The sequence below is a fragment of the Sorex fumeus genome, unplaced genomic scaffold (assembly GCF_029834395.1).
Source record: "Sorex fumeus unplaced genomic scaffold, SorFum_2.1 ptg000278l, whole genome shotgun sequence".
NCBI lineage: Eukaryota > Metazoa > Chordata > Mammalia > Eulipotyphla > Soricidae > Sorex > Sorex fumeus.
In genome coordinates this window covers 39,223-55,040 of record NW_026606335.1, presented here as the reverse complement: position 1 = coordinate 55,040, position 15,818 = coordinate 39,223, and the positions used below count along the sequence as shown (strand labels likewise).

Below are 15,818 nucleotides of genomic sequence, written 5' to 3'. Positions count from 1 at the left end.
CAGCGGGGAGGGCATTTGCCTTGCACACGGCCCACCCGGGCTTGATTCCCAGCATTTTATATGGTCCCCTGAGCACCGCCATGAGTAATTCCTGAGTGCAGAGCCAGGAGGAACCCCTGAGCATCGCCGGGTGTGACCCAAAAAAGCAAAATTAATTAATTAATTCTGCATCTCTGTTATGAACAACAGGACAACTGTATCTCTGTTACCCTATTGTTCATTGATTGCCTCGAACAGGCCCCAGTAACGTCTCCTTCGTCCTAGCCCTGAGATTTTAGAAAATGACACATTCGAGGCTCTATCAGGGTCAGGAGAATGAGACCCATCATTGTTACTGGTCTTTGGCATATTGAATACGCCACGGGGAGTTTGCCAGACTCTGCCATGCAAGCAAGATACTTTTGGCAGCCTGCCAGGTTCTCCAGAGTAAGAATTAGATAATAAGATGTCGCCTGGCCCCGAATTTGGCCATGCGCTTCCGGGAGCTGAGTTTTATAGTCTCTGGGTCTTGGCCGTTGATGGGATTACACAGTGCCAGGGGCAGTTGGTGGGTGTAATGCCTACATACTCCTGCCTCCACGCCTGGTTGTCCTCACCGGGTCTCCTTGGAGGAGGGCCAGTTGAGTTTCCCTCCCTGCCCCAAGCAGAGCCCCGGCAGCTAAAGATCTCCGGTTCCAGCCACAGCCATGCTTAAGACCATTCTCCACACGTTCAGACAAGCCTCACGCATGAAGGAACCAGCCGAGGAATCCAGGTGTGCGGGACCCGGGGCTTAGATCGCCAATAAATAAATAAATTAATCAATTAATTAAAATAAAGGACCTTGTCAGCTGCCGTGGGAGAACACTGAGCTCAGAAAAAAATTTGTTCTTTCCTCTTGGAATGCATCCTCTCTGGACACAGACCTTTCAGGGATGTGGAGGAGGAGAGGGTCCCGAGGAAGAGGAAGGCACAGCCAGAGACAGCAGGAGGGCATGGGCAGGGGTTCCAGGGGTACAGTGTGAGAGAATGCATCAGGTCCCGCCCTCCCCCGCTCCCCGCCCACCGTGCCCAGCCCTGAGGCAGGACTCACAGGGGCAGGCCCAGCGGCAGCCACAGGTCTCCTCCACCCTGATGGGGGCCTGGCTGTTGGGGCACGAAGGCCGGGGCCCCCGGTCACAGTTGACTCGGTGACTCTGCAGCAAGGTCTGGCCGTCGGGTAGGCAGGTCACCGTGTGGCACTGATCGGGCAGGGTCCAGACGTCTCCAGGCTGCGGGACCAAAGGGGCGGGTCTGAGCAGGGGCACCAAAGTGGGCAGTGCCGCTCCGAGCCCATTGACCAGGCAACCAATGGCCTCGGAGGACGAAGGTGAGACTGAGAGGCCCACTTGGAGGGCCAGGAGAGATGAGATCCACGCAACGGGGATGGACACACGTTCCCAGGTGGGCTTCCCCCTTCCCAAACAAGAGGAAGACCTGGGCCCGGGTCATGGAGACCAGAGGGAACCAGGGCTCCCCAAAGCCCCAGAGATGCTTCCTGATCTTTCTTCCAAAGTTCTCCGGTGACAAACTCACCCTCTTCTCATTCCCGTCTTCATCCACGCAAACGCGAATGAACCCTACGACAGACAAAAAGAAGACCTCAGCCTCCCGCCTCCCACTGCGTCTGGAAATTCTAACTTTTCCACCAATGGTACTTTTATTTTGCTTTTGGGGCCACACCCAGCGATGCTCAGGGGTTCCTCCTGGCTCTGCACTCAGGAATTACTCCTAGCGGTGCTTGGGAGACTATATGGGATAGCTGGGAATCGAACCCAGGTTGGCCGCATGTGCGGTAAATGCCCTCCCCACTGGACCATCACTCCGGCCCCACCAATAATGGCAGGAATCTGATTCAAGGAGCAGAACCCAGGCCCCATATGGGCCAGGCACTGTGCCCTGTGACCCCCTGCGCATAACCTGGCTGGGCCCTGACAGTCCCCGGGCACTGCAACACTTTCAGATGTGACCCCAACAACTGGCAACCCTCACTAAACCCACTTCCCCCGCATCTGTCGGCTACCCCAGGCTGGTCCTTGAACTCAGTGAAGTGCAGAGAAGACTCTAGGGGGTGACCAGGGAGGATGTGGGTGACCCGGCTGAAGACCCTTGGGTTCTCCTGATGAGATGTGCTTGGTGACAAGGGACAGTATGGCAGAGACTGAGGCTCACGACCTCCCCCTCCTCTCTGATTTGTTCCTCAGTGTCTGGTGCTCAGGGCAGGGAGGAAAGAAGATGAGATTCTGGTAATTCAAAAGGGAACAGTGACAATTTCTCCAGGAGAGAAGTCTCCACAGTAGACTCACTGCTCATTCTATTTGGGAAACTGATACAAGGAAGTTTAAATACATATGTTTATAATTATATCATATATGTGTATATCTATCTATATCTCATTAAACATTTTTGTAATCTTAGACTATGAAGTGAAATTATTTTCTTGTTTTGCTTTTTGGGTCACACCTGGTGAGGTACAGGGGTTCCTCCTGGCTCTGCACTCAGGAATTACTCCTGGCGGTGCTTGGGGGATGATATGGGATGCTGGGAATCGATCCCGTGTGCACTACCCGCTGTGATATCGCTCCAGCCCCAAAATTATTTTCATTGTTGATCACATTCCATTACTTGATCTCTAAAGCCCTTTACATCCCCTTGGAGGGTAAGTATGGAACCACAGGTGGGGACAGGAAGTTGCGGGTCCCAGCTTCTATCTTCTGGTTCTGTGATACAGATCCTTCTGCTCAAAGAGGTCAGGGCTTCCTCTGCCCCTGAGCAGTTGGACAGTGGGGCCAGAGGGAGTCTGGGGGAGGCTCACAGGACGCCAGGCCACGAGAAGACACTGATGAGTCCTAAGCTCCATGACAATCAGCGTTCAAGGACACGTGGGGGGAGGGCTCTCTAGCATGGGGGTGTTGGTTTGGGGTTCACAGTGGATAAGAGAGATTTCATAAGACCTACCAGAACACAGTTTGCGGAGGAAGGAACCGCCCGGGGCGGCCACAGCGGGGAGATCTTCAATCCTCTGGACTTGGACCACATTGGAGACAGACTCTGGGCCCACCAAGGTCCTCAACTGGGCTGGGTCATAGCGGTGCCCAACTCCGATAGGGTACACGGTCACTCCTAGAATCGGCAGGGGAAGAGGGAGCGTGTCTGAGTCACGCCGCTTCCTCAGGATGAGCTCAGGGCGGACTGGTCTCTGCCCCGCCGTAAGGAGGGGGACAGTGAGTCCAACGGTAAGGTCTATCAGACCCCACCTAGGAAGTAACGGCTTCTCTAGGAAGTAACGGCTCCTAGAGAGGCATCCGTCCTCAGGGAGCAGACTGCAGGGATCAACTAGTAGTTAAATCAAGTCAAGTTTGTCCCTGGTTCTTTTTTTTTTTTTTTTTTTTTTTTTGCTTTTTGGGTCACACCCGGCGATGCAACAGGGGTTCCTCCTGGCTCATGCACTCAGGAATTACTTCTGGCGGTGCTTGGGGGACCCTATGGGATGCTGGAAATCAAACCCGGATTGGCCACGTGCAAGGCAAATGCCCTACCCACTGTGCTATCACTCCCTGTCTCTGGTTATTTCTGACATAGATTTCTACTTATTAAACCTCAACACAACAAAACGGGCCCAGAGAGCGGGGTACAGAATGCAGTACAGCAGATAGGGCACTTGCCTGACCGGTGGCCGACCCCAGTTCAGTCCCGAGCACCACACTGGGTCCCCCCAAGCACAGCCAGGAGTGACCCCTTAGCACAGAGCCAAGTGTGGCCCCACCAGCCAACACAAATTTAAGAAAACATAATGGGATAGGGGCACGGGAATGCCTAGGATGGGGGCAGGGGCTTCACACAAGGTAGACAGAGACACAACATGAGAACTGAGGGGCCAAGAGACCCCTCGGCATGGGAGGAAGCATAAGGAAGGGTACCATGGAGAGATCTGGGGGCTGAGCAGGCAGGAAGTGGAAGGCAGGACCACGCAAAGCTTCGGGGACTGAGGTTGGAATCTGGGGCGTCCTCGATGAAGGGAAGCCAGGCCAGACTCTGGAACAGAGCAATGGCGAGAGCCAGTTTCCATCTTCAGTCTCTGCCTCCACTGTGCTGCTTCTGAGATGCAAGGACCAAGGTTGGGGGCAGGGGGGTTTCCCCCAGAAAGCAGTGATGGGTCAGGGGTGGGTCAGAGAGATGTACAATGTGCTTGCAGTTCTTGCATGCAGTCAACATGGTATCTATCTGTCCTTGACACCAAGTGTTATGCACACACACACACACGCACGCACGCACGCACGCACGCACGCACGCACGCACGCACACAGAGCATCACCAGGCCGGGTCCAGAGAGCCAGACGAATAGGAAAGCAGGGAGCTGCAGTTCTCCAAATTCTCAGCAGATGGCGTTACAGTCTGATGATGGGGTTACACATGCAACGAAGAGGACGCCCATCCCGGAAGAGGTGGCTGGTTTGGGACCCTGAGATGCTGAATGGACCGATTTGCCCTCCTGGGAGATGGGAAGGTTGCAGGAGGTAGCAGGAGGGTTAGAGAACAGGTACTGCATTATACTGAGCTGCCCTCTGGAACATCTTGGTGAACACAAGAGTCCCCAAGTTGTTAGTGTAGAAATGTGTCCTTGGGCCCCTGACACTGAGGCAGATCCTGTCCCCGCCCCCACTAAGGGGTGAGTGCGAGAAGATAAGAGCCATTGCATGGGCTGGAGTTATAGTACAGCAGGTCAGACACTGGCTCAGGCGCTTGCCTTGCACGCTGGCTGACGCGGGTTCAATCCCCAACATCCCATAGGGTTTCCTGTGCACCGTCAAGGGTAATTCCTAAGTTCAAGGGCAGGAGTAACCCCTGAGCACTGCCTGGTATGGCCCCCAAACCAAAAAATAAAAAGAGAAGCTGTAGCGATAGCTCAAATGGTAGCACACGGCGACGACTTGGGGTCAATCCCCAGCACCTCCCAGGCCCTAGAGGCCCCACAGTCTGATGCCAGTGGGAAGCTAAACCTGAACCCCATCAAGAGTGACACAGTCCCTCCCAGCACCTTAGGGAGAAGAAAAGGGAAGGAGAGAGACGATATCACAGGCCTGGACCCAGAGGCGGTGCATTTACTGGAGATGTGGCTTTGGATGATTGGATGGTCGGACAGTCGTGGAAGGCCTGTGCACAGAGCCCTGAGCTCGATCCCTGGAAGCCCATGCTCCACCCCCAGCCCCATCAGCTGCAGCCCTGGTGCCTCCTGGCCCCTTCCGGCCTCTAGCAGCAATGCCAGGCCTGAGCACTGACCCTGAGCAGCTAGGCCCAGCTGATCAGGGGCGGGGGTGGGTGGGAGGTGGGAGGGAACCTCCAGAGAGACGCTTCAGAGCTGGAACACCCGCTCGGCTTGCATAAGACCCCAAGTTCAATCTCTGGAACTGCAGTGGCACACCCCACCCCACTCATCCACCCCCACCCCCACGGTCATGGTCACAGTCCTCCCATTGTTCATCGATTTGCTCGAGCGGGCCCAGTAATGTCTCCATTGTGAGACTTTGTTGTTACTGTGTTTGGCATATCGAATAACGTCACGGGTAGCTTGCCAGGCTCTGCCGTGCGGGCGAGATACTCTCGGTAGCTTGCTGGGCTCTCCGAGAGTGGCGGAGGAATCGAACTCAGGTGGCCATGTTGGCCACTTATAAGACAAATGCCCTACCACTGTGCTATCGCTCCAGCCCACCGCCACCCCAGGCCCAGGTATATCTCTGGAACCCCCTGAGCACCACTGAGTATAGCCTACTTGGGTCCCCAGGTAACACCAAGCCTGAGGAACAGTATGAACTATCCAGCTTGGCTGGTAAAGTATAGCTGAGAATAGCCCCCGCCCCCCACTGGAGAATCTGCCCCTCCCTGAAGGAAAGGAAGGTACCCCGAGGTATAAAGGAAAACTACAAAGAGATGAAAGGCTATAATCTCAAGCTTGCAGATAAAGATAAGCAGATATGACTGGTTTCCGGAGTGACACATCAATGAGACAACTTCCGGCCATCTGAAACCCAGTCACACAGGAGCCTTTTCAAATCACACAGCAAAGTCACCCTCAACCGCCTTCGGTGTCCCCCAGGGCGAGAGGAGGGTCTCAGGAGCCCACACTTACGATTGGATCTGGCAGCCGAAGCTGCAGAGTCTACCAAATCGGTAGAGACGTCGGTGACCAGGATGACCACGGCCTTGGAGGCAGCAGGCCTGGCTCCGTGGATGTCCGAGGTGAGATACCGCACGGCAAAGCCCAGAGCATCCCCTGCGAACAGAGAAGGAACTGGATCCATCCTGAGAGAGGAAAGCGTGCTCCCGAGACCAGAGGGACGCCCTCTGTCCCAGCGGCACCTGCTGTCACTGAACCTCAGAGGTCACCCAGGGGACACGTGGAAGGGTGTCCAGCCCCACACTTTGCAGAAGAAAGTGCAAGGCAAGGTCACGGGGTCCTTTGTGTCAAGAAGTAGGACCGAGGGCAAGAAAGACATTATAGCGGGTGGGAACCTGACAGTTGAATCAAGTTCAATCCCCCCCCATCAGGAATGAAGCCTGAGCACAGACTCAGGAGTAATCCCTAAGCACCACTGGGTGACGCCCCAAAAAAGAAGAGACAGAACCACTTCCGGGGGCGTGGCTCAAAGGGTTCGAGCACAAGCCTCACTTGTGGGAATCCCTGGTTCCACCCTTGGCACCACAGGGTCCCTGAGAAATGCCCAGTATGCAAACAAAGCCCCTTCCCCAATACCTCCCCCCAAAAAAAAACCCGGAAAGGATGAGACTCAGCCCGGCCCTGCATCCCAACCCACGGCTCCATGTTACCGATCTGGCTGGGGCCTCCCTCCCGCTGCATGAGGTCCACGAGGCTCAGTAAGTGGGTCTTCTCCTGGGCCACCGTCCAGGGCACGTCAATGGTGGTGATGCTGCCGTACTGGAGCACTGACACCTGGGTGAGATGAGGCCCTGGTGGGGAGGGAGAAGGCGGCGTCTCGCTGGGGGTCAGGAGAAACCGCCACCCCCAGCCTCACACCCGCCCCCACCCTGGACTCCCGGCGCCTCCCGCACCGAGGTTGGCTCCTGAGATGAAAGCCTTGGCGAAGCTCTTCATTTGGTCGAAGTAGGAGGCTGGAGAGCCGGAGGAGCCGTCCAGGAGGAGGATCACGTCCAGGGGTTGGCTGCAGTCTGCAAGGGAGCCGCCAGAGGGAGCTCGCGTGGGGCCCTCGGCTGCTGACGGACAGACAGACAGACAGACACACACGCGCACGCGCACGCGCTCACACTCACACTCACACACACACACTCCAGGAGAATCACATCCAGGGGCTGGCTGCAGCCCTGCAAGGGACCCACCAGAGGGAACTTGCATGGGCTGCACACAGACAGACAGACAGACAGACACACACACACACACACTCGCACTCACACACACACCAGGAGGATCATGTCCAGGGGCTGGCTGCAGCCTGCAGTCTGCACACACGCATGCATACATACACACATGCATGCACACATACACACATACATGCACGCACATACATGCACACACATGCACACGCATACACGCACACACATGCACACGCGTGCACGGACACGCATGCACATGTGTGCACGGACACACATGCACATACATGCAGGCACGCACACACATACACACACACGTATGCACACATACATGCATGAACACATACATGAACACACACGTGCACACACATGCACACGCGTACACGCACACACATGCACATGTGTGCGTGGACACACATGCACATACATGCAGGCACTCACACATGCACACACATACACACAAACACACGTATGCACACATACATGCATGAACACATACATGAACACACACGCACACACATGCACACGCGTGCACGGACACACATGCACACGCGTGCACGGACACACATGCACATGTGTGCACGGACACACATGCACATACATGCAGGCACTCACACATGCACACACATACACACAAACACACGTATGCACACATACATGCATGAACACATGCATGAACACACACACGCACACACGGGTGTTGGTGCAGGAGGACACTCGAGGAAGCATTTCCACTGGTCCTAAGCCAGGACAACAGGGCCCAGCAGAGAGAGAAGGGGAAGGTGGAGTTTCTGAGCCCACCAGTCCCCCAGGGTTAGAGGCATTGATTGAGGGGACTCCAGTGCCACCAATGGCAGCTCAGTGACTGTTGACCAAGGGCAGAGACTGCAGCTCTGCTACGAACGAGTCACACCTTGGAGCTGCAAAACAGGAAGACGGGCATGTGAAGAGGTAGATCAGGGGGTAGGGCACTACTGGCTCGCCTTGCATACGGCCAACACTGGTTCAATCCCCAGAACCCTACACGGTCCCCTGAGCACTGCCAGGAGTGATCCTTGAGCATCACCAAATGGGGCCCCCAAAGGAAAAAAAAGTAAGCACCAGGGGCCCAGCTAATATCTGAGCACAGAGTCCCAGTCTCAGGCACAGAACAAAGGTCACTGAGTGTTATCCTCAGTGCCACCGGGGATCAATGCTCTGACAGTTTCTCAGCAGAAACATCAGGAGCAAGTTGATGACGTTGGGCTGAGCGTCAATGACCTGGGGGCTGAGCTAAAAACAGCGACAAAGGCACAGTGGCACCGAGTGAGTTCGAGGACCAGGAGATTAGCAGATCCTGGACAGTCCTAAACTGGCCAATCAAAGATGGCCAATCAAAGATGTCCCTGAGCAAAAAATTATATGTAAGCAGCAGCCAGGGTTGGTGTATCCGGAACCCCTGCTACGTGCTACACGTTAGCTAGAGAACTTGGCAAGGAGGGTCTGTTACTGCATCAATTTACAAATGAGGCAACTGATATACTTCCCCGTCCTTGCCCAAAGTCAGCCCCAAAATCACTACCACCAGCCCTCCCCCCTGCAAAAAAAAAAAAAAAATGTGTCCTAAACTACCCAGCTAGTAGGAGTCAGAGATGAGATTCAAAGAAGTGGAAGTTGAATGCTCTCATCCCCTGACTTCCTGCCCTGGGCCCTAAGGATGTGCCCTCCTTGGAATAAAATTCCCCACTCAGTGCAGTTAAGAGCGCTTATGATGGGGCTGGAGCGACAGCATAGCTGGGAGGGGGGTTGCCTTGCACACGGCATATGGTCCCTCAAGCACCACCAGGAGTAATTCCTGAGTGCAGAGCCAGGAGTAACCCCTGAGCATCACTGGTGTGACCCAAAAAGAAAAAAAAAAGGGGGGAGAGCTGAGAAGGTGTGTAAGGGTGAAACTGACGCCCAGACAGGCGGCAGAAATCAACAAAATCAGGTAGGCCTCAGGTTCAGTTTCTGGAACTGAAACAGATTCAGTTTCCCAGCAATAAAACAATGTGTAACTAGCCAACCTGAACCCACCTGGGAAGTTCCTGGGCCCAATAAAGAGGCTCAATCAATCACTCTGTCTCAGTTAAAATGCCCCAGAAATTATCTTTTGTTAACTGTAAGGAACAGTAGCTTCTGTAACCATAAACTGTTGCTAGAAATTATTGTTTAACTATTGCCTGACCACTGTTACACTAGACACTTGCCAAAACACCTCTGTTTGGTAACTAAGTAAAAAATTTTTTCTGAAACAATGAGGCATGTACTGCTTACTTAATCAAACCCTACATAAACTGCTTGCTGCCTGAAGTCCGGGTCGCTATGAAGCGACCAATCTGTGGGTGAGAGAGTTGACCTCAGTATATTGGAATAAAACTCCTACCGTTTTTGCATTATTGAGTTTGTGTCTCTATTGATCTAGCTGCTTGGGAACCCATAGTCTCGGGCTTAGCAGATGCAGCAGGGAAGGGCTTGCATGTAGCCAGCCCTGGCCCAATCCCAGGCACTGCAAAGCACCTCAGCATGTGACATCCCCCACATCCCCCCCAAAAAAAATCCCAAAAAATGACTCCCTAGGAGACAGTGAGAGGAGGCAGCGATGGCATCACAGTGAAAAAACCAAGCGATAGCACAGCGGGTAGGGCATTTGCCTTGCACACGGCGGACCCAGGTTTGATTCTCAGCATCCCATAGGGTCCCCCAGCACTGCCAGGAGTAATTCCTGAGTGCATAAGCCAGGACTAACCCCTGAGCATTGCCAGATGTGACCCAAAAAGCCAAAAAGAAAAGAAAAGAGGAGAAGAGAAGAAGGAAAAGAAAAGAAAAGAAAAGAAAAGAAAAGAAAAGAAAAGAAAAGAAAAGAATGTGCACTGGACTCTCATCCTCGAAGCAGCTCGGACTTGAAGTCTTCGATCTGCAAGCACACAGTGAGGACACCAGCATCTCCCTGTGTGGGAGGCCCGGGAGGACCCAGGCTGGACAGGCAGCACCCAGCCAGGGCGCCCGGGAGGACCCGGGCTGGACCGGCAGCACCCAGCCAGGAAACCGAGCTCAGGAGTCCCAAGAACCGCCCCCAACCAGTGAACTCCGCCCCCTGCCTCTCCCCCTGCCCCGTCCAGCCCCCACACACCTGGGGCTGGGGCGAGGGTGGGGAGACGCAGCAGCCCGTCCTCCGAGCAGCAGCTCTGCAGCACCAGGTCGGGCGCCTCCCGGGGCAGCGTCTCGAAGTCGTGGATGAGGATGGGCGCGTAGGGCCAGCCCAGGCGCTCCAGCTCCCGCACGTCGGCCTGCGGGCCCACGCCGATGGGCACCAGCTGGATGTCCCCGGGCATGCGCTGGATCTCGTCGGACGCGGGGCTCCCGGTCACCATGTAGACCAGGTTGGGCGCCTGCTGGCGGTCGCCCTCGCCGGCCGAGAAGCTGTGCTCGGACAGGTAGCGCAGGGCCTGGCCGGTGTTGGTCCTGTTGCCGCCCCGGTAGCGGATCTCGCGCACCTGCCGCAGCACGTCCTCCTTGGCCTGGGCCTGGCGGAAGGTGTACTCGGGGGTGACCGCCAGGGCGAACTGCAGCACGGTGACGTGCACGGCGTCCCGGGCCACGTCCATGCGCTCGATGACCTCCTCCACGAACTCCCGGCTCCGGTTGAAGTTGGCCTCCCCGACCTCGTCCGAGCCCTCGAGGACGAACACCACGTCCAGGGCCCTGGGCTGCCTCCGCGCGGGGGCCAGGGTGGGCGGTCCGTGGAGGAGCTCGGGAGCGGCCGTGACTCGGGCGAGGGGCGGCGCCGGCTGGGTGGGCGCGGGCGGCGGGGGCGCCAGGTCGCAGAGGCGCGCGACGATCTCGTCCCTGCGTCGCTCCAGCTCGTCCACGCTGCTCAGCACGAAGGCCTGGTTCTCGGGCGCCTGCTTCTCGATGAGGCGGATCTGCTTGAGGCTGACGTGCGGCCCGATGGCCACGGGGAGGACGACCACCTTCTTCTTCTTCAGGCCCTGCACGTAGCGCACCAGGTTGCGGGCCAGGCGCGGGGGCTCCTGGCTGGCCGTGAGCAGCAGCGCCACGCGCGCGGCGTCCGGCCGGTCCACCTTGCCGAAGATCTGGAAGAGCGTGTACTTGAGCACCTCGCTGATGGAGGCCACCTCGCTGCCCGCGTAGCGCACCTGGCCGGCGATGCGGCGCAGCTCCGACGGCCGCTTGCGGGCGCGCAGGTCCAGGTAGGCGTGGGAGCCGTCGTGGTACTCCACCAGGGCCACGCGGATCCGCTTCTGCGAGATGTGCAGCCGCTCCATGGTGCCCACCACGAAGGCCTTCAGCACCTGGAACTCGGCCTCCGACAGCTTGGAGGAGCCGTCCAGCAGGAAGACCAGGTCCAGCAGCTTGCTGCAGAAGAAGTCGTGCAGGGGCGGCTCGGGGGTGTCCTCCAGGTAGGGGGTGGTGACGCTGGGCGGGCTCTCCGTGGGGGGCACCTCCAGGCCCCCGGGGACTCCGCAGGCTTCACAGGTGAGGTTGACGCCCTCGCAGTGGCTAGAGAGGAGGGGACGGGGGAGGGACAGAGCAGAGAAGGTTCCAGAAGGGCATCCACTAGGCACAGAGCTGCGTGGTTGACACCCCCCCCCCATCCACGAAGCGCTGCCCACCCACGTGACATACGATTCTCTGAGGAAAAGGTGGCCCCCCGGGAGCATCCCGCCTGTGCCTGCCCACGTGTATAAATTCACATGCGTGCACATGTGCTCACACACGTGTACACACATTCACACACATGCTCACTCGCACAAGCATCCACAGCCTAAGGACATCCCTCGATTCTAGAATCAAGGCTTCAGCTGTCCAGAGAGACCCACAACATTTCTGGCATCTAACATGTCCAGAGGGTTGGAGAGATGGTAGCTGAATGGGCTGAGCACAGGCTTTGCTCACGGTGGGGTGGGGGGGGGGGGCCCAGAGTCAAGGCCTGGCATCCCGGGGTCCCCCAAGCACCTTCAGTAGTGACCCCCAAACATAGAGCCAGGAGTAGCTCAAAACCAAAATAATAAACTATCCACTGATTGCTGAAAGCTGGTTTCTTTGATCACTCTGGACAAGAACTGAGTGTTGAAAGCAGGTAAAGGGGAGCCTGGAGAAATGGTACAGAGGGTAGGGCATTTGCCTTGCACACGGCCGACCCGGGTTCAATTCCTAGCATCCCATTTGGTCCCCCGAGTACTTCCAGGAGTAATTCCTGAGTGCAGAGCCAGGAGTAACCCCGGAGCATCGCTGGATGTGACTAAAAAAGCAAAAACAGAAAGAAAGTAGGTAAAGAAATATCCATGATGACCTTCCAGTATCCGTACTGCAAACCATAACTCCAAAAAGAAGAGAGAGAGAGAGAGAGAGAGAGAGAGAGAGAGAGAAACAGAGAGAGAGAGTGAAAAGTGAAAAGTGCCTCCCATAAATGCAGGGAAGGGGGAGAAAACTGGGGACATTGGTGATGGGAAACACACTGGTGAAGGGATGGGTGTTGGAAGAACATTATATGACTGAAACCCAATCATGAACAATTTTGTAATTGTGTACCTCACTGATTCAATAAAAAAATTAATTTTTTTGTAAAAGCTAATTTCCTGTCATCCTACCTCTCCAGTGACATCAGTGCCTTGTTATAACCCGAGCTGGTTCCACCTGTCTGCTCTAAACTGTCGAACAGGATATCAGTGTGATAGTTTAGTGGGGTGATGTGTCTGTCTCACACGCACAAGGCTCCAAGTTTTATCAACAGGACCCAACCGGACTCCTCCAAACACCACCCAGTGGGCCCCAGGGCCCCATCTAAAATAAATAAAATAATAAAATAGTGGGGCTGGAGCAATAGCACAGCGGGGAGGGCATTTGCCTTGCACGCGGCCGACCCGGGTTCGATCCCCGGCATCCCATAGGGTCCCCCGAGTATCGTCAGGAGTGATTCCTGAGTGCAGAGCCAGGAGTAACCCCTGTGCATTCCCAGGTGTGACCCAAAAAGCAAAATAAAATAAAATAGAGAAGATCCAGGCTGTGGCTCCAGAGGAGAGTGTTTGCCTTGCATGTGTCAGACCTTGGGTTTGATCCCAGAAGCCACCAAAAAGATACAATAAATGAAATGAAACACCAATGGCAACTAGGACTTGTAAATGCTCTAGTCAAAGCCCTGAGTGCTTACTCTAATAGATTTTGAGTGGTGTGGATTTATGGCTGCATGTAACATACTGGACTTTAAGGACAAGGGGGAAAGGAACCGCAACATTCTGGAAGGATGAATAAAGATTCGAATCACCAGATTGTTCTAACAAAGCATTCCTCAACCAGAATTACCCCTTGGGGCCCTCAAAATGTTCCAAAGGAGCTAGAGTAAAAACTAGTGGTGGGAATGGCTAAAAGACACATGAGAAAATGCTCGACATCACTAATCATCAGGGAGATGCAGATCAAAACAACAATGAGATATCATTTCACACCACAGAGACTGGCCCACATCCAAAAGAACAAAAACAACCAGTGTTGGCGCGGATGTGGGGAGAAAGGGACCCTCCTTCACTGCTGGTGGAAATGCCGATTGGTTCAACCCTTTTGGAAAGCAGTATGGACGACTCTCACAAAATTAGAAATTGAGCTCCCATTTGATCCAGTAATACCACTCCTGGGAATATATCCCAGAGAGGCAAAAAAAGTATAGTAGAAATGACATCTGCACTTGTGTGTTCATTGCTGCACACAATAGCCAAAATCTAGAAAAACCCCGAGTGCCCAAGAACAGATGACTGGTTAAAGAAACGTTGGTACATCTACACAATGGAATACTATGCAGCTATTAGAAAAGATAAAGTCATGAAATTTGCATTTAAGTGGATCAACATGGAGAGTATCATGTTAAGTGAAATGAGTCAGAAAGAGAGGGACAGAAATAGAAATACTGCACTCATCTGTGGAATATAAAGTAACAGAATGGGAGACTAACACCCTAGAACAGTAGAGATAAGGACTAAGAGGTCTGCTCTACGCCTTGGAAACCGGCCTCACATAAAAGGGGGAAAAGGCAGCTCAGATAGAGAAGGGAACATCAAGTAAAGGATGGTGGGAGGACCCATTCGGGTTGAAAGATGCATGCCAAAGTAGACTATAGACCAAACACAATGGCCGCTCAATACCTCTACTGCAAACCACAACACCCAAAAGGAGAGAGAGAATAAAAGGGAATGCTCTGCTACTGAGGTAGAGTGGGGTGGTGGGGGATGGGGTGGTGGTGGTGGGAGGGATGCTGGGAACATTGGTGGGGGAGAATGGGCACTGGTGGAGGGATGGGTAAATGATCATTGTATGACTGTAATGCAAAAACAAAAGTTCGTAAGTCTGTAACTGTACCTCACAGTGATTCACTAATAAAAAAAATGAATAAAGTTTTAGCTAGAAAAAATTGGTGGGGGGGGGACTGGAGCAATAGCACAGCAGGTAGGGCATTTGCCTTGCATGTGGCCGACCCAGGTTCAATCCCCAGCATACCTTAGGGTCCCCCGAGCACCGCCAGGAATAATTTCTGAGTGCATGAGCCAGGAGTAGCCCCTGTGCATCACCGGGTGTGATGCAAAAAAAAAATTGGTGAGGGACCACAGCATGAGATGGGGGGTCAACTGGTAGGAGAAGGGCAAGGGGTCGGGCCCCAGGAAGGAAACAGGGGCAGAGGTTTCTATGGTGGGTAAGGGGCTAAGAAATGTGGGATTAGCAGAACAGAAGCACTTAACCACTGGATGGGGGTCATGGCGGGGAAAGGCAGTGTGTGGGCGCCTCATTCATCCAGTCCCTAGACACGTGATGGGCACAGAACCCGTGCACAGCCCTGGCCTGGGCCACACACCCATGTGTGCCAGTGCTGCTTCCTTGGTCCCATCCCAGGCCCCCACCCCCCTCCCACCAGGTCAGGCTGAATTCCAGCCCCCTCTGATCATCTCCCTCTTCCCAGGCTCTGTCAGTGGCCAGGCAGGCCAGATCTCAGCGGTGAGACTCACGCTGCCCTGAACCTCCTCTGTCTACCCTGGGCCATGGACGCTACTCGCCCTCAGCATGCCACTACCTGGGGCAAAGAATTCCCAGGACCCTGAGCTAAGAGTACCCCGTGGATGTGAGACTTGTGTCCCAGGAAATGATGCAGGCACTTCTGCCAAGCCTGGTTGGAAGCCATCGAGGGGGCAAAGTACCCCAGGGTAGGGAGTAGGCAGGAGACTCAGTCTGCTCTGGGACAGGGTGCCAGAGGTGGGACTCAAGCCCTGCGGTCCTCAAGCTCTCTTGCCCCTGCTCCTATCCCTCCCTACACACACACACACACACACACACACACACACACACACATACACCGGCCATTCTGAAGAAACAGTTCCTGGAGACGCCATCCCCTCTGTCCCCAAAGAGGGAAGAGCTCTAGAAAGGAGCAA

The 15,818-nt window shown here is 54.8% G+C and overlaps 1 protein-coding gene across 1 annotated transcript in view; it reads right to left on the bottom strand.

The window, feature by feature from the left end:
• Nucleotides 1-15,818, bottom strand: part of LOC130018819 (von Willebrand factor-like) — a gene marked incomplete at both ends in the record, with an annotated part of 80,184 nt that overhangs the window by 25,516 nt on the left and 38,850 nt on the right. Inside the window, 7 exons of the mRNA XM_056109510.1 lie at nucleotides 1,073-1,250; nucleotides 1,555-1,598; nucleotides 2,977-3,141; nucleotides 6,146-6,289; nucleotides 6,844-6,984; nucleotides 7,087-7,203; nucleotides 10,514-11,904. Of these exons, the coding sequence (XP_055965485.1) occupies nucleotides 1,073-1,250; nucleotides 1,555-1,598; nucleotides 2,977-3,141; nucleotides 6,146-6,289; nucleotides 6,844-6,984; nucleotides 7,087-7,203; nucleotides 10,514-11,904 (2,180 nt within the window). The remainder of the gene's footprint in view (nucleotides 1-1,072; nucleotides 1,251-1,554; nucleotides 1,599-2,976; nucleotides 3,142-6,145; nucleotides 6,290-6,843; nucleotides 6,985-7,086; nucleotides 7,204-10,513; nucleotides 11,905-15,818) is intronic.